Genomic DNA, 15,428 nt, shown 5'->3' on the forward strand with positions numbered 1-15,428 from the left:
AGGAGTTATTGAGGAAAAACGAAATTTTTTTCCAAAAGTTCGCCGTTTCGACGGTGGAATGGTCGGATTTTGTCAACATCAATAAAATGCTAATTAATGATATATAACTCGTTAAATACTGAAGTTAGAAGAAAAATACATGGAATCTTTCTTGTAGAGGACGTCAATAGCTACAAATTTTGTTAGAAGCATTTTTCGAAATTCCGCGAACTGCTTGTGACAAAATTAAATGTTTCTGACAAAATTTGTTTCCATTCATTTATTAATCAGAATTTAGTCATTTTCACAGTAGATTAGCGTAATTTCTACTGTAGCGAGCAATGGAATCGATTCTATTCCCATAATCCATTGATATCGTTGTGAGTGACATGGAAATTGTAATGGGGCGTTAGGTTTCATTAGACAGGTCACAGAAAGCTGGATTGGTCAATAGGTCCACTCGTATGTCCTCAGTGAAACTTAGCCGCGAAGCTTTGGTCATGCACGTCGATTATCCGGCTGGTAATATCGATTGCAGGGGCACGTACTATGCCTGATTATGTGTCGTCGTTCCACTCGGGCTCATCCTTCTTGTCATCGAGCTGACTGTGTACTTAGGACTGCGAATTTCCTGGTCGTATGTATTCGATCACGTTAATCTACTTTAGTGAAACGTTCAACACGCTCTGTATACAGCGAAGTTATAAATTTAACTCAGATTTCACTGATATACATAAACGAAATTAGCTTGTGAAGTTGAGAATTCAACGGCTCGTAAGACAATAATTTAATATACCACCGTTGTTCGTTGTTTTAAATTGCACATCAAGAATTGATCACAGAGTTTAACTTCCCCGAATGATCGACAGAGTTTGTATAAAAATTGAGGATCTGAATAGGAATTACGTGAACGTTAGAAATGGTGCTACGAATTCAGGCAAACGTCCCAACTGCTTATACAGCCGCAACAAGAAATAAGCGTCGCCTTTCTAAATTTATCTTCGGGTTGATACCCTGCTTCCATAAAACGTAACGACGGTGTCTTCGTTGCACGGCTTCAGTAAAATAATCATCGAATAGTTACAGCGACGCGTCTAATAAAAGCGATCATTGCATTTTCAACGGGCCATCATAAAGCGTAATATATTTTCAATACCATCGAATCGAAAGGCTCGCGGTGTGACGTCGGTTTTCCCCCTTTTAAGATTCACGGCGTTTGTTCACTTGTCGCGATTGTAAAACCGCGGGACGGCGATGACTCGTACGGGATGATCCGAGCGTAATTTATTCAAAGTACAGCCTAGCCCAATGGCGAATTTCCTGTATAAGTCATCGAATTACACGCGATCGCGGTCGTGAAACGACTTGAAAATTTTCGAGCACCGGCGTGGAACATCATGGAGGATCGGCGAACCAGTTATATTATATACCTCGTCGGACTAGTTTCATTAACCGTGAGCGAGCCAGGAATCCTCACATTTTTAACCCTTTGATGATGCGATAAAATGTCCCCGAGAATTGCGATTTAAAATGTCTTTCAAGTCTTTTTACATTAGCCAGGGTAAATCTTTCAATCATATTTTTCGAGAGTCTNACATAAAGTAGAAGTCGCTAAATTTGTAATTTAAAAAAAGTAATTTCTTTGGAATTTAATTCTAAAGAGACTGCATTAATTATTATTGTCTGGGGGGATTGCGCGAAATTCCAAGGACGTGAATGAGCGACGACCTCCTGCAGGAGGGGAACGTTTTCCCTCCTGAAATCGGCAGATGGTCAAACGGAAGCGACTTTTTACCTCGGCACTTGGTGCCGACTGGTGCGTGAGTGTACGTCTGAACACAAAGGGTGTCCTATTTTTATGTACACACAACATGCTCGCCTGTTTTCCCATCGTTTAGGTAGCTCACGCATTGTTCGGATGTTTGCTCGCGCAGACGAGTGGAATTTCGGGAAGGGATCAATTTCTTTAATACACAGTCATATATTTCTATGATACATTATCGTAATTTTTTATATACTTTTATTTTCACATGCATAAAAGCACTGTAATGCTCTTTTTTTCAAGGAACAGTTTATTAACGCAGTCGCGCGGCAAATTGGGTTACACGTGTTGTTTCTAACGCCGTCAGAATTTCATTTAACAAAAGCCGCGGCTGTGAAATTTGGTAGACAATCGTGGAGCCCAGTTGCGTCGTTACGCAAATACTCCAACTGCAACAGGGGCGAAATTAGTGGTTTCGCGTCTCGAATAAAGTGGAGCGAACGCGTTACAACGGTTTCGAGCCGTTGTAATATTCGTGTGAACGATGTACACCCGCGTGCGCTAGTTGAATTATGTCGAAACAGTAAATACAATATACACAGAACTCGAACTTGTTGCCTGTACGGAGTATTCGGTTGATAGCTATTTGATAAAGATAAATACGAAACACGTTGTTTTTACTTGGTTTATCAAACGCTTCATCTCTGTATCAAATAAGATCCTAACGAACCACCATCTTTCCTATTCATCATCTTTCCAATCATAAATCATAGAGCGAAGATCTTCCACGTAGAAAAACAGTTTCCGTTGAAGAAACGGATTATCCTATACGCGATTCGTTAAACAAATTCCGCGTTTTACTTACTTTTGACTCTCACTGTATACGCGTGAACGATAATAACGCGATGAGAATTATCCCACGCGTCGCTGTTAGGCGTAGGTACCGAGAAAGTAGATGATTTTCCAATCCGAGACCTGTTTCCAACTTGTTTTCCATTGCCGGGACGAGCACCGATAAGAAGTGCGACTGGTTCGATGGCCACGGGTCGAATTTTCCGCGTATCCTTTTGATCATCTTCGCGTGATCCACGAGCAAACGCGATCTTCTTCTCCCGACCGTTATTTATAACGTACCCCGGGATATGAATCTACCGCGGGGCGAAAGGTATTGCCTAGCTGCTCGGAAAACCCGCACGATTCTCGGCCCGTCTCGTAAAGCGAGCGGAAGTTCGTTTAGATTAGCTGAAATTGCTCTCTTGTTTTTAGATTGGGTAAACGAAGGAAGTTAATTCGACGAGTGAAAATTGCTTGAAACGATGAATGTCAGAACTACTGAACTGGATTCGGGGAAATGATCGATACGATCTGATTAACAATGTTAGTTAATGAAGATCGTATGGATAATTATTGCACGGGGTGAGAACGCGGGTGCCTGGCGACGGTTTCTCGAGTGTACGCCAAGTGGCGTTCTCCACGCGAACGAAGTACCCGTCGCAGGTGCCCTCGCGGCTGCTGGATGACTCGGCGCGCGGTAGCTTGATGAGGAGAGGAGAAAAGAGCGCGGACGGGAGATCAGAGGGTCGCGCCACCCTTATTCAACCCTTTGCTCTCGGCTCTCGAGGCGCGGTGGCTCCTACGCTTTTCCATCTTCTGAATTCGCCAGTCAAAAAATCTCGCGTATACCTCCCGGCTTGTTTTCGTACACTCGTGCGCTATTAAAAATGCCAGCTGCTTCTTTTTTTAAGCTCGCTCGTAAATATTGAAAGACACTATCCGTGTCACGCGTTTGTCTCGAGACCTTGGAAACTTTCTGTGCCGAAACGGGGTTCAATTTTTTCTATAGGAAAAGATGACGAGTTTCTGTCTCACGATTCATCGCTCAAAAATGTATAAAATATTGTTTGCGACATTTAAAAGAATTCTTCTAACAAATTCCTTGCATTTTATTCGTGCTCGACAGCATTTCTGCGATAGTCAGTCCGTGATTTGGTGTAATAAAAAAGGGAGAAAATTGCACGTAACTGTATCGACCGCGGGAGGCAACCCAGCCAAATGAAGTTTCACGTTGTACTCTGTATTGTCTATTGTCGCGGAGTTTCTAGCCGGTATTACAACCCGTAGAATTGCACGGGATTCACATGGAGAGAAGTATGGCAACTATCTTCCCTCGTGATTAGAGTTTTCCCAACTGACTATGCCGTTTACGCGTTTTCCGACCACGAAACCAGCCCGCTTTTCCTCGCTAGTTCACACGCGGTTTACAACGGGAATAAAGAGAGACTTATATTATTAATTCGGTGGAAATCTAATTAAACAGGCTTACGATTCCCGTTTCGATTAAATGTGTTCGAAACTGAGTTTCTTCGTTAATATTTCATTAATAAATTTTTGCTCTCTCGTCGCGTAGCTGCGAGCATCGCTCGGCAGTGTATTAGTTACGGTGGACGGTTGTGACAAAGTCGAATTAATAAAATGTTATAGCAAAAACAGGCAGATGGAGGGACGCGCCGCCCAGTTAATGAGGATGTACGCTTATGTTACGGCGGCGTAGGTCGTTTCTAATCGCGTGGGGTACGTTGCCGGTGCTAAATGGTAACGGTAGCGTCGGGGCTTATTACGTTGACAGCGATGCAGATGCGCGCTAGTAGGCCAAGGATCCTCAGAGGCCGGACCTCTATCAGAAAACGTTTAGCAATCAGGGATGAACTGGTTTTTTTTATGAAGTCAATTGAAACGAAGTTTCTATTAAAATTCTAGAATTCGTCGATTCCGCTGTATATTTTTACGAAATATGAAATGCAAATAAATGCGTAGTTATAAATGAATGAGTCCATGGAAAGAAGGCTGTCAATTAATTCGTATTGTATAGAATAATAAATGTTCTGTTTTTTTTTAAGTTGAACTTTGTCAAGCGACGTACAAAATCTCGTTTCGATTAAATGTGTTCGAAACTGAGTTTCTTCGTTAATATTTCATTAATAAATTTTTGCTCTCTCGTCGCGTAGCTGCGAGCATCGCTCGGCAGTGTATTAGTTACGGTGGACGGTTGTGACAAAGTCGAATTAATAAAATGTTATAGCAAAAACAGGCAGATGGAGGGACGCGCCGCCCAGTTAATGAGGATGTACGCTTATGTTACGGCGGCGTAGGTCGTTTCTAATCGCGTGGGGTACGTTGCCGGTGCTAAATGGTAACGGTAGCGTCGGGGCTTATTACGTTGACAGCGATGCAGATGCGCGCTAGTAGGCCAAGGATCCTCAGAGGCCGGACCTCTATCAGAAAACGTTTAGCAATCAGGGATGAACTGGTTTTTTTTATGAAGTCAATTGAAACGAAGTTTCTATTAAAATTCTAGAATTCGTCGATTCCGCTGTATATTTTTACGAAATATGAAATGCAAATAAATGCGTAGTTATAAATGAATGAGACCATGGAAAGAAGGCTGCCAATTAATTCGTATTGTATAGAATAATAAATGTTCTGTTTTTTTAAGTTGAACTTTGTCAAGCGACGTATAAAATCAACACACCACGCGTAACGTATGAAAATATCGGCATATTTTTTTATCGAACTGATCTAGAACAACTGGGTTTGATATGCGAGCCCAAAGTTGATTCAAATGGCTTTTGTCCATCGTTGGAGGCGAATTTAACGCCGCGAGAGCGGGTGTCCTAGAAAATGTAGGATGATTCGCGTAACGGGATTCTTTCGTAATCGCGTTAGGAAAAAAAAAAAAGGACGACGTTGCGAGGCCGCCTACGTTATGTATGTCGGACCGAGACGATGCGTTCTACCAAGATTCGTCGCGGTTCTTCTGTTTTCAAAGTCACGTAAAATCTGGAACGATTTGCGTAAAAAAGGTTTGAAGAAAAAAAAGGAATCGAGTTCAGTTCAGTGTGTTACAAACGGTTTGCCTCGAAGTCGGGTTAGAGCGTTGGGAAATTTTGATGAAATTCGTTTTTAAAATGGCCCTCGATCATCCCCTTTTTTACCCTCATTATCTATAATCTCCTATCGCGAGCCGCGATATTTTCACAGAGTAAATTGGTTCAAAGAATAAAAAGGGGATCGCGCGTAATCGTAATAGGCATTTCGCGTTTCCATCGCGTTACACGGGATATCAGGGGGTAGAAAAAGGGGTTGTAAAACCCGGCACGACACGCACTGCATGCTCGAAACGAGGAACACAGACGTGTACACTGCATTTCATAAGTCTCCAAACTATTTACAAACCTAATTGAAAGAACTATGAGAAATAGTGAAAAATAACAGATACGTCTCTTGAATTTTTATTATAAAATAATTGCTTAAAATAATAATTATTAGAATTTTCTCAATCAATCTATGATTATTCTATCACATTTTTTCTCAATTTCTGAACAGTCATGAAACAGATTGCGCCAAGACTTATGAACAAGAGTGTATGCAGAGGAACGGTTCTTCGTGGCAACGAACGAACGGTGCGATAATCGTTGACAGCATCTCTGGAGTCGATCTAGATCGTTCGGCCTCGATCGGCCTCCCTACGGTGCATAGAAGCGGCGACAAAGTGCTGACAAACACGAATCAATGTCCCGCTTCGCACTGTCAATCATTATGAAACCCTATGAAGAAAGCTAACGGTAGGGCAGGCGTTGCTCTGTGTATTAACCTGAATCAGGGGATCCGACGCGATCAAATTGGCTTCTGCCTTCCCGTTTTTAAATCACTATTATTAACAACCAACAGCTTGTTATTATTTCTAAGAGTCTTCTGATGCAATGATTTTATTGAATAATTAATCGACAGTCTCCGTCGTAATCGTATCTCTGAACATATTGAATAAAAATCCTCACTATTTTTTTAAGTTGGTTGAAAAAATTGATGCATAAGGTAATTTAATTCCTTTGGCATATTTCTGTTATCTGCTTTGCGTAAGAACGCTAAACCGTCCACGTAATCTGTGGAAATTGTATACGTAATGTAATTGCAATTTATCTTTGTAACTAAATGATTCACAGAATGATGAAACGTAGTATTCAAGTAAATGGAGCGTAACATCGCATCTCATGGAGAATCGCTCCAAAAAGTTAATTATTAAACGATGTCAAATGTTATCGATACGTCTTTCGAGAGCACTCCATAATCGAGTTTAATGAAACAGCTATTGTTTAAGTTTCGTAAAGAAACTGGAATATTAATTGGCAGATGCTACGTTATAATTTTCTGATTACGACGATGCATTCAGTATTCAAGAATGATCATACAAATTCCTTCGTTCTATTTTTATTAGTAAATCCTGTTCATAAATTTTTTTTAACAGATTTTCGTTTGTCTATTAACTCGTAACGAAGTTTAGGGAGCAAACGAGTCAGAACGACTTTATGAAGCGTGATTTATGACGGATTACTGTATAGACGATAGAACAAACAAACGGTACGTCGGGAAACGTGACGACCGGGTAATTCCTCACTATTCCCCAGCTTCGCGTTGGTCCCAGTTTAACGAGTTAAACCAGTCACCGATAAAAATATCCCACGTATATAGGCCAGTTACCGAAACTCTGTTCGCGGCTAGCCTGGCTCTGATATCGAATGCATCAGCGAATCTCGCATAATTACCATCTACTATTTCGCGAGATGGACACCGCTGACGTTCCCCGAATGGGCAAATTAATCACTTCGGCAGGTGTACCGCACTCGTGCAAAACGAGGTTGGCAGATGAGTTGCAACAAAGAGGATAGATTCGCGCAAAGCACAAAGAGGAAAAAACATGAGAGAGAGAGATAGGGAGGGAGATCTCCTTTTGTGATCACCTAAATGGGAGTAATTAATTAAGCAATCTTTGCATCACTCTCTGAACATGAAATCCTGTTATTACGTTGAGCGTGATAGCACCTACAGTGAAATTTACTTCACGCTTCGTGTTACTGTATAAAAAATCGTTCCTTTTACACCGAGCCTGCTGTCAGTAGAAAATCGCAATTGCATTATTACTATTTATGAGGGAAATTCATGAGTGAATTCTCTTAGATGGGAACGTGAAATGAATAAAATTGAAATAGTTTTTGAAAATGGTGGATTTATTTATCGAAGAAATACAATTTTTATACAATTCTCATCCAGTGGGGGAACAAGGAAGCAGTAATTAGAAATATGACGATTCATTTGGTATCACGAAGAATATTGAACTTGAACTTTGCTTCGTATTCGTTTTTGGCTCTCGGTGCATGTACACGGACGAGACGCGAACCGCTGCCGCCGCCGCCGCAGGCTCAGCAAGTTTCTTTCCCGAAAGGGCCGGAGTGCGGGGAATATGAAGAAGAAGAAGAGGAAGAGGCATAAAACGACTAATAGGAGTCCAAACAGAAACGATCCGCAAGGTCGGACGCAGCCGCGTGCATTCTCCTCTCCCGTGCGCGATGTTTCCTCTCTCATTTTTATCGATTACGCGATTTAATTTTCTGTCTGGGCTGCAGCTACGATGAATAGAAACGGTAGCGGTGAGACGAGACGCGTTGACCCGATGCGAAATTGGAAAATCTTCCGATCCTCGTCACTGTTGATTCAACATCGTCTCAACTCATTTCCGATCCAAACTTTTCGGGCCATGAAAAGTTAAAAGTAATTGCCATACTCGTTTCTATTTAGCGAAATCATTTACAGTAATCGTAAAAAAGTCATATCAAATGCAATTATTGTTGTTTCAATTGCTGCAAGCATTATATAAAATATTTGGGAAGATCATATAAATAATAAAGCAGACATCGTATCGAAAGCCATTGAAATTTAAATGCTTATTAATTACGTCATTAAAAATTGAAGCCATTTTCAATCAGTGAGAGTAATTACGACTTCAGGTTCGCAACAAAAGTTCAGGCAGCATCGAAGATTAAAACTGTCTCACCGACAAACCATTGTCACGGTGGTTTGTTCCGGCTTATCACCGGGTCTCTCCGGTTTCTGCGACGATAGAAAGGCCAGATCCCCGTAGGCCTTCGTTGTACACGCGGGATTCGCTGCCGAATTGTGTACCTGTTGAATCAGTAGAAATTGAAAAAAAAAATTGATTTCCGTTGTGACCATCGGTTTTCATTTAGTTTAATAATTTCTAAGTAACGTTTTATGGGTATCGAGTTGTATAATTGAAAATTTTTTATCATAGTTCATGATTTGATTAACGTAATCATATCCATTATTCGTATGCACGGATTATTGATACGTAATTGATACGTTTAATTAATAGTGATTGAATTATTGCGAAATGCATTTGATTAATTTCACGGTTCGTTGCACGTTGCTTTGAATCACTGGCCCCTGTGCATGAAATAAAATATTGACATGACAGCGTGAAAAAAACCTGCGCACCGTTCATCCCGTATCCCTGCCACGCGTTTGGCAGTTTATCAACATGATTCGCAGAGATCGCGTCCCTTATCAGATGACATCTGTACAATCCTGTTCAGAAGTTTTCCAATAATTTTTGTACAAAGCCTGACAAAATCGTTTAAGCTGTAGGAAGAATCGAGGCTCGGTGGGCGATGTTCGATTCCATTTGAGAGTCTCAGATTTAATTCGTTACAATAATATTCGATCGATTATGGAGTTTCATAAACTCGTGAACGAGGGTGTATAACCCGGTCTCGTTTCATGCGAATCGAATGCGCTCACGGATCGCTCGGTCCGTTTCATGCTTGGCCAGTTGTGCTGGTACCACTGGTGTAATACAAGTATTACTCCGTTCATACTCTCCCAGCTGCTAGTCTATCGAAAAAACCTGACAAATATTTACTTGTAGTAAATCATTCGGTCGTGTAACGAATCATAATGTAAAATTGTATTTCGAGGGAATAGAAATTGCTTTCAATTACTGATTAGAATATCAGAAAGAGTTATGCAGTCGAACGTACGTACACAGTGACCGGCGTTCATTGGTACGGCCTCGGCTCGGGAAGGTTGTACTTAGGTATGTGGCTCGCGTGACGTTACGTACGCCAAGGTCGGAGAATGAACCGAGAAATCGATTCCTCCTCCCCCCGCCGTCGCAGGTTTTCTGGTCCCCTTCGCTGTTCGATTTCGAATCGGCCTGATCCGATCGCGGACAGAAGTATTATCCGGCACGACCTTATCGTCTATCCGCAGGTGCAACGCTCCTTAACGAGCCGGGGCTTCCGTCGCGCTTATAATTCATCCCGCGCCTCCTTTCGCGATTCATTCATAATTTGTAACGGTACTCGCCTTTCTTCTAACTAACATTTCATCGTACTCGCTTGACTGACGCTCGTCAACGAGTTCTGATATACTTGTCACGCCAACGATGCTTAAGTAGCTGTGCTCCAAAGTCAAACACTTCGCTCTGAATGTAAATTCCATTCGATTGGATCTTTTTTTTTAATGAAATATTTCTAACGCACGAGCGGCACTAACAATGCTTTCAATGGAAATATGAACGCATTGAACAATAGGAAGGACGATATTGTCCCACGTTCGTTAATTCTCTTTTGTTCAATGTAGCATTTTTTATTGACAGTCACCGCTCGTTACGAACGCTTGTTCCACGTTTCCATTATCTGTGAATGATTGAGATCGACGAACGAAATGACAGTTTTTTAATATTCTCGTTTCGGTATTTTATTAATCGGTGAACGAATCGATCACGGCATCTGGAAATTAATTAAACCGCATAATTATTGAATAGCTTCCGGGCAAACAGAGAATACGACGAAATAATAAATCAGTTGCATCGGGAGACGGAATTAAAGTGAAGGTAGATAGGAAGACGAGAGTTTAATTGATCTTTATGGAGGAGAGAAAGTAGAAGGAAACTTTTGAAATCGGGGATTCACCTTTAACGAGCGGATAGATTCGTGGTAGGGAGGGTTGATTAATGAGCTTTCAAATGCCAACAATGCGACCGTGCGTTTTTATTTGCATAAATTTCACTAATTGCACGTTATCCGGCTATTTATTGTTTCACGCTGACAGTGAAACCAGCCAGTTTGATGATACTGATAAACAATGAATATAATACTAATATCTTTGAAAATATCAATGATAATTCGTTGTGATAACCATGTTTCGTTTTTCTGTTGCAGGTTTTGAATCGTTGAAGAAAAATGGCTCTCGGGATAAAACAAAATACGAGATGATCTTTGCTGAGATATATTAAAGCTTTGATCAGGACAAAAAGGACTGTGGAAGGAAGAGTGAAAATGAGAGCGAGGCAGTTTCTGAAGATTATCCCAAAGGACTTTTGAGGAGTCTGGGGAGTTTAGGCGACTTTTGATGGCGATGTCCAGGGCGAAGTTCAGAGGGACACAGGGCTAAGGATCACTGAGTAGTCTATCGGTAGGCTACTATGACGGACTATTTGGATCCTCACTTTGTCAGGGCCCTTTGCCGCGATCCGGAACGGCGCACGCTCCAAGTGAGTTGATCGAATTCTGTCCTTTACATTTTAATCAAAAAGTACAATGCGACAGACATCTGATTTATTCGCCTCGTTCTATCGTGCACGATACGAACTCTGCGTGCATCCCATCTCGCGTTCGAATCTCATTTGTGTGTTTCGTTTGATCAATAAATGTTTAATAAAAAATTGACAGCGGAGTGATAAATATTTTGAAATGAAATTTTATTGGCTCGCTTTGTATGAGATTTTTTTATTGAATGAAACATCGAAATCATTTTGCTTCTCTACATATGTACAGAAGTGTGACGTTGATATTTCAGAAATGTATTCAACTAGCGCGTAAACTTGTTTGTGCATACGAATTTAGTGACCGAATCACGATCGTTAATCGAGTTGAACTTTCAACAGATGTCTGAGGCATGAAAGTAAATTGTCTCCGATTACATAGTTGCGACTTTCACTCGCTTATGAGGCGAACGAAACGTGCTCGTACCCAAAGAGTCCCCAAAGAGATTTCGAATAGAAAAACTCTAAACTGTCTCTCTCCAGAGGCGACCCTTCGATTTTCGTGAGAAAACTTTCTCGAACGACAGAGCAGACTTTTTTAAATTTCACTATCCAAGTGGAGGTGGATCTGTGAAAAGTGTGGAATTGAAAGAGAGCGATTTTGTTATAACAGTTCGTCGAGAAAGTTTCATGACGCAGGATTCCGATTGTCACAGGCAGTCTTTAACGATTCTAAAACTATAATCGTTAAAACTTGCAAGATTTCTTGAATCTTGCAATCGAAGTATCATCTAGTCGAACGACGACGCGAAAGTATGAATTAAATATCTGATCTTTTTGTTATACAAGAAATGATAGGAGAAAAATTTCGAATTTATCCGCGAGGTAAACTCGTATTGGTCCGTCGCCAACTTTGTGGCGATGGCAACGCATGCGACCAACCATTTTATTGCAAAAAATCGTTCGGAAGCGTTGATAGATCGAGGGACTCAGTGGAACAAAGCGAACTAGTATTCTACCCGGTCGCAATCAACTGCTCGAATTAGGAACGTTCGTACGATTGGTAGTTAGTCCGAGCTCCGATGAAACGACGGCAAATTGAACTCCACGAAGTAATAAGTTACTTCGTACTATTCTATTATATCTAGTGACTTCAACGTTTGCATTCATTTTCATATAATTTAATCGATTAATAATTTTATATAGTGCGACCTCTCATTTATTTAATAGAAATAATGATTGCGAGGCAGCTTTGAATAAGAAAAATTGCATTCAGTCAAATGAAATTGAGGTGACGTCGCAATGGAAGTCTCAGGCATTGACAATATCGATCCGACCACCACGGTTTTAAACAAATAATACTGTAGCTGCGACGTCCTCGATCGGCAAATATAATTGACAGCTTCTCTCCCTTTTTTTTTCGCGTCCGACTCTCCCTTTATTCGTCGAGCAAGTTACTCTTTGAATTTCCGTTCTCATGGAAACGCGTTTCGCGCTAACGAAACTGTTAAAATTTTGTCATCCTCGGTTCTCGTCAGTCGATCGTCATTCTCTTCGAAACGCAGTTTCAGTAATTGATTTTAGTTTTTCGTCTGTCTTCTCTTTCGGTGTTTCTGTTCGAAAAATGTTATGCATCAGCTTTTCTGCCCTCGTCTTAAATAAGTCAATTTGAAGAATGTACGCGCGTGCTTCAAATAAAGTTTGGAACTGTAGAAACGAACGGCGGGTGGAGTAACCCTAATCCATCTTCATGTAGCGAAACGGCTTGCTCAATAATGGAGAGGATTTTCATTTCACCGTTACGATGCTCCCGGAGGGTCGGAATAATTGATATTTACGCGGTTATCCACCACGCCGGGCCGGTATCCCCCTTTAAAATCTTGCAACTCGCAGCGCATACGATCCGTACGCGAAGGTCGTCCGGTGTTCGCTCCACTTTTCGTCCCGAAAAGAGAAATAAAAAAGGGTCGAGGCAACGGTCGAGAGCGGGAACACGGGTCAGACGCCATACAAGAAGTACAATTTTACAGACTTTTATCGCTCTGTTATTGGCATTCTGTCAGGGTTTTGAACAGAACTTTTTTTACAAGACATTTTTAGATACATTCATTGCCTCGACGTTCTGCTTTGTAAAAATCAGGCGAATTCCTCTTTATACAATTTTTATGAATATTTCATCGGTGCTTGAAGTAGATGGTTTAAAAATACATTTTATTAATACAGAAAGCAGTAGTTCTTTTATAATTGATTTTTCTTTAGAAAATTTATATACCTTGTTGGTTTTTACAAAAGGCAAACGTGATTCGAAATTTTACGTAGGGAACGGAAGTCTTAAAGGGGAGTAGGTTTGTTTTAAATTCAAATGAGTAAACTTGTACCAAACGAGATAAGAGAGACCCTCCTATTTTAGCTAGAAAAAGTATCTACGATTTTCTAGCATTGTCCTTTATTTTATACGGTCAACGGGTAGTTGGGTTTAGGATTTTCCTCGGGTAAACGCATTTATCTTAGCTCAGATCGTAGCAAAAAACGCGTGCAGCGTTAGAACGATAACGAAGAAAGCCCCTGGTCTCTTATCGCTTCTGGCAGCATGGCCAGTGGTCCGTTTAGTAACATTAGGAAGGCCGGTTTTATGCTTTTTCGGGATTACATAAATCAGTGTTACCGTTCTCTGATAAGAATTCATTTCACGAAGCAGTTTGTATGCATGTCTCGTTGCTGATTGGGTTCTCATAGTAGTTCTGTTAAATCAGTTATTCTCGTAGACACATTAAAGATTGATATTAAGACAACGAAATAATTTAAAACTGAATTAATTCTTCTTCGCAATTTATTCAGATTTTTTATTCATTTTTATTCCATTGCAATTTTCTATAAAAATGTTCAATAAAGATTTAATCATGTAACACCATAGTTAACGCGGAAGTTCAGCACGTGTTAAGATGCACGTCGCGCGTCATGCAGTTCAATTATCGGGCTGCGACGTGCAGGCTCGTTATTAAATCACTTTCGTCGCTCGTCTACAAAACTCGATGAAAGTTTCTCGCTCCTTTCGATGGAAAGTCGATCGACCGGCCCACGGCTGTTCGTCTATTGGCAAATCAACCATGGAAATTGAATCCTGCCACCTTTCTCGACCCACGTGTTGGAACAAACGATTTCTTTTTTTCATCGTAACAAATATTTAAAAATCAATAGACAGTCTATATTAAATGAATGACTAAAGGAATCATTTAATAAATTCTATGATCTAATCTTTGAAATATAATTTACAATCATATAATAAATTAGGATAGGATTAGGATCTAATCTTTGAAATATAATTTACAATCATATAATAAATTAGGAATACTTTCAATAAAATTCTACTTGCAATTCATAAGTATAATAAATTCAGTGAACAATACTAACATCATTTGAATTCATTTATGTCCTCACTCGATTGTGTCTTCACAATTGTGGCTTAAGCTTATGAACGGTGAACGTTCGCCTGCATTAACCCTTCCAGCGACTTTAATTACACCCGGTTGAATGGAACTGCCGTTGAAAATCTCCACTCCTCCCAATGGCAACGGCTGTTTTTTGCCTGTCTACAGTGAACTAGCTAGCCAGTGAATTCGTGATTAGTTTGCTTTCCAAACGGTTGAACGGTGCGTTGCTCCCATTTTAGTAAAATTGATATTTTATAGGATGGGCCACTCTGCTGTATTGCTTCCCGATAGTAATTGCCCTAAATTCGTTTTCAATACCAAACTGCATAATTCACTGCTCGTCTATATTGCCCACACCGTTGTTGCATAAATTGCATTATTCTATGCAAATATATTATCTATACTATATTTTAATTAATTAATTAGTATAAAACATCCGTTCGTTACTTCATACATTTTTCTAATCATCTTAATTAATTATTTATACAATGGATTATATATATTTCCTTTTTTTGCCTATTTAATCCTACGTACGCGTGGAGGGATTGAATGAACGGCGGTCTGAAAAACGGAACCGTTTTATTGAATTCGGCCGGCCGTGTCAGCGCGGTTAATAAGCGTGCCGATCAATTTGGATAACGATATAGTGCCGAGATCACGGTGCACGATAACGGGCCTCAGTAGGGTCGCATTAGAGCCAATTGCGTTTGGCTCGCGCCCGCCTCGTTCGAGCTTTGTAAATTGCCGGGCTTCTCCTACAAACTCTCAGTACTGTCGTCGCATCGATAGATACCGGGTATTCAATTCGAATGGTACCACTTCACTCCCGCCAGAATGCTTGCCCAGCCATTTGGCAAAC

The 15,428-nt window shown here is 40.6% G+C and overlaps 1 protein-coding gene across 1 annotated transcript in view; it reads left to right on the forward strand.

Annotated features, from left to right (window-relative positions):
- Positions 1-15,428, forward strand: part of LOC108624066 (rap guanine nucleotide exchange factor) — a 108,962-nt gene that overhangs the window by 17,862 nt on the left and 75,672 nt on the right. Inside the window, exon 2 of the mRNA XM_026812691.1 lies at positions 10,816-11,147. Within this exon, the coding sequence (XP_026668492.1) occupies positions 11,079-11,147 (69 nt within the window). The 5' untranslated portion in view covers positions 10,816-11,078. The remainder of the gene's footprint in view (positions 1-10,815; positions 11,148-15,428) is intronic.

The sequence above is a fragment of the Ceratina calcarata genome, unplaced genomic scaffold (assembly GCF_001652005.2).
Source record: "Ceratina calcarata isolate Rehan_Ccalc_2016 unplaced genomic scaffold, ASM165200v1 scaffold115.2, whole genome shotgun sequence".
NCBI lineage: Eukaryota > Metazoa > Arthropoda > Insecta > Hymenoptera > Apidae > Ceratina > Ceratina calcarata.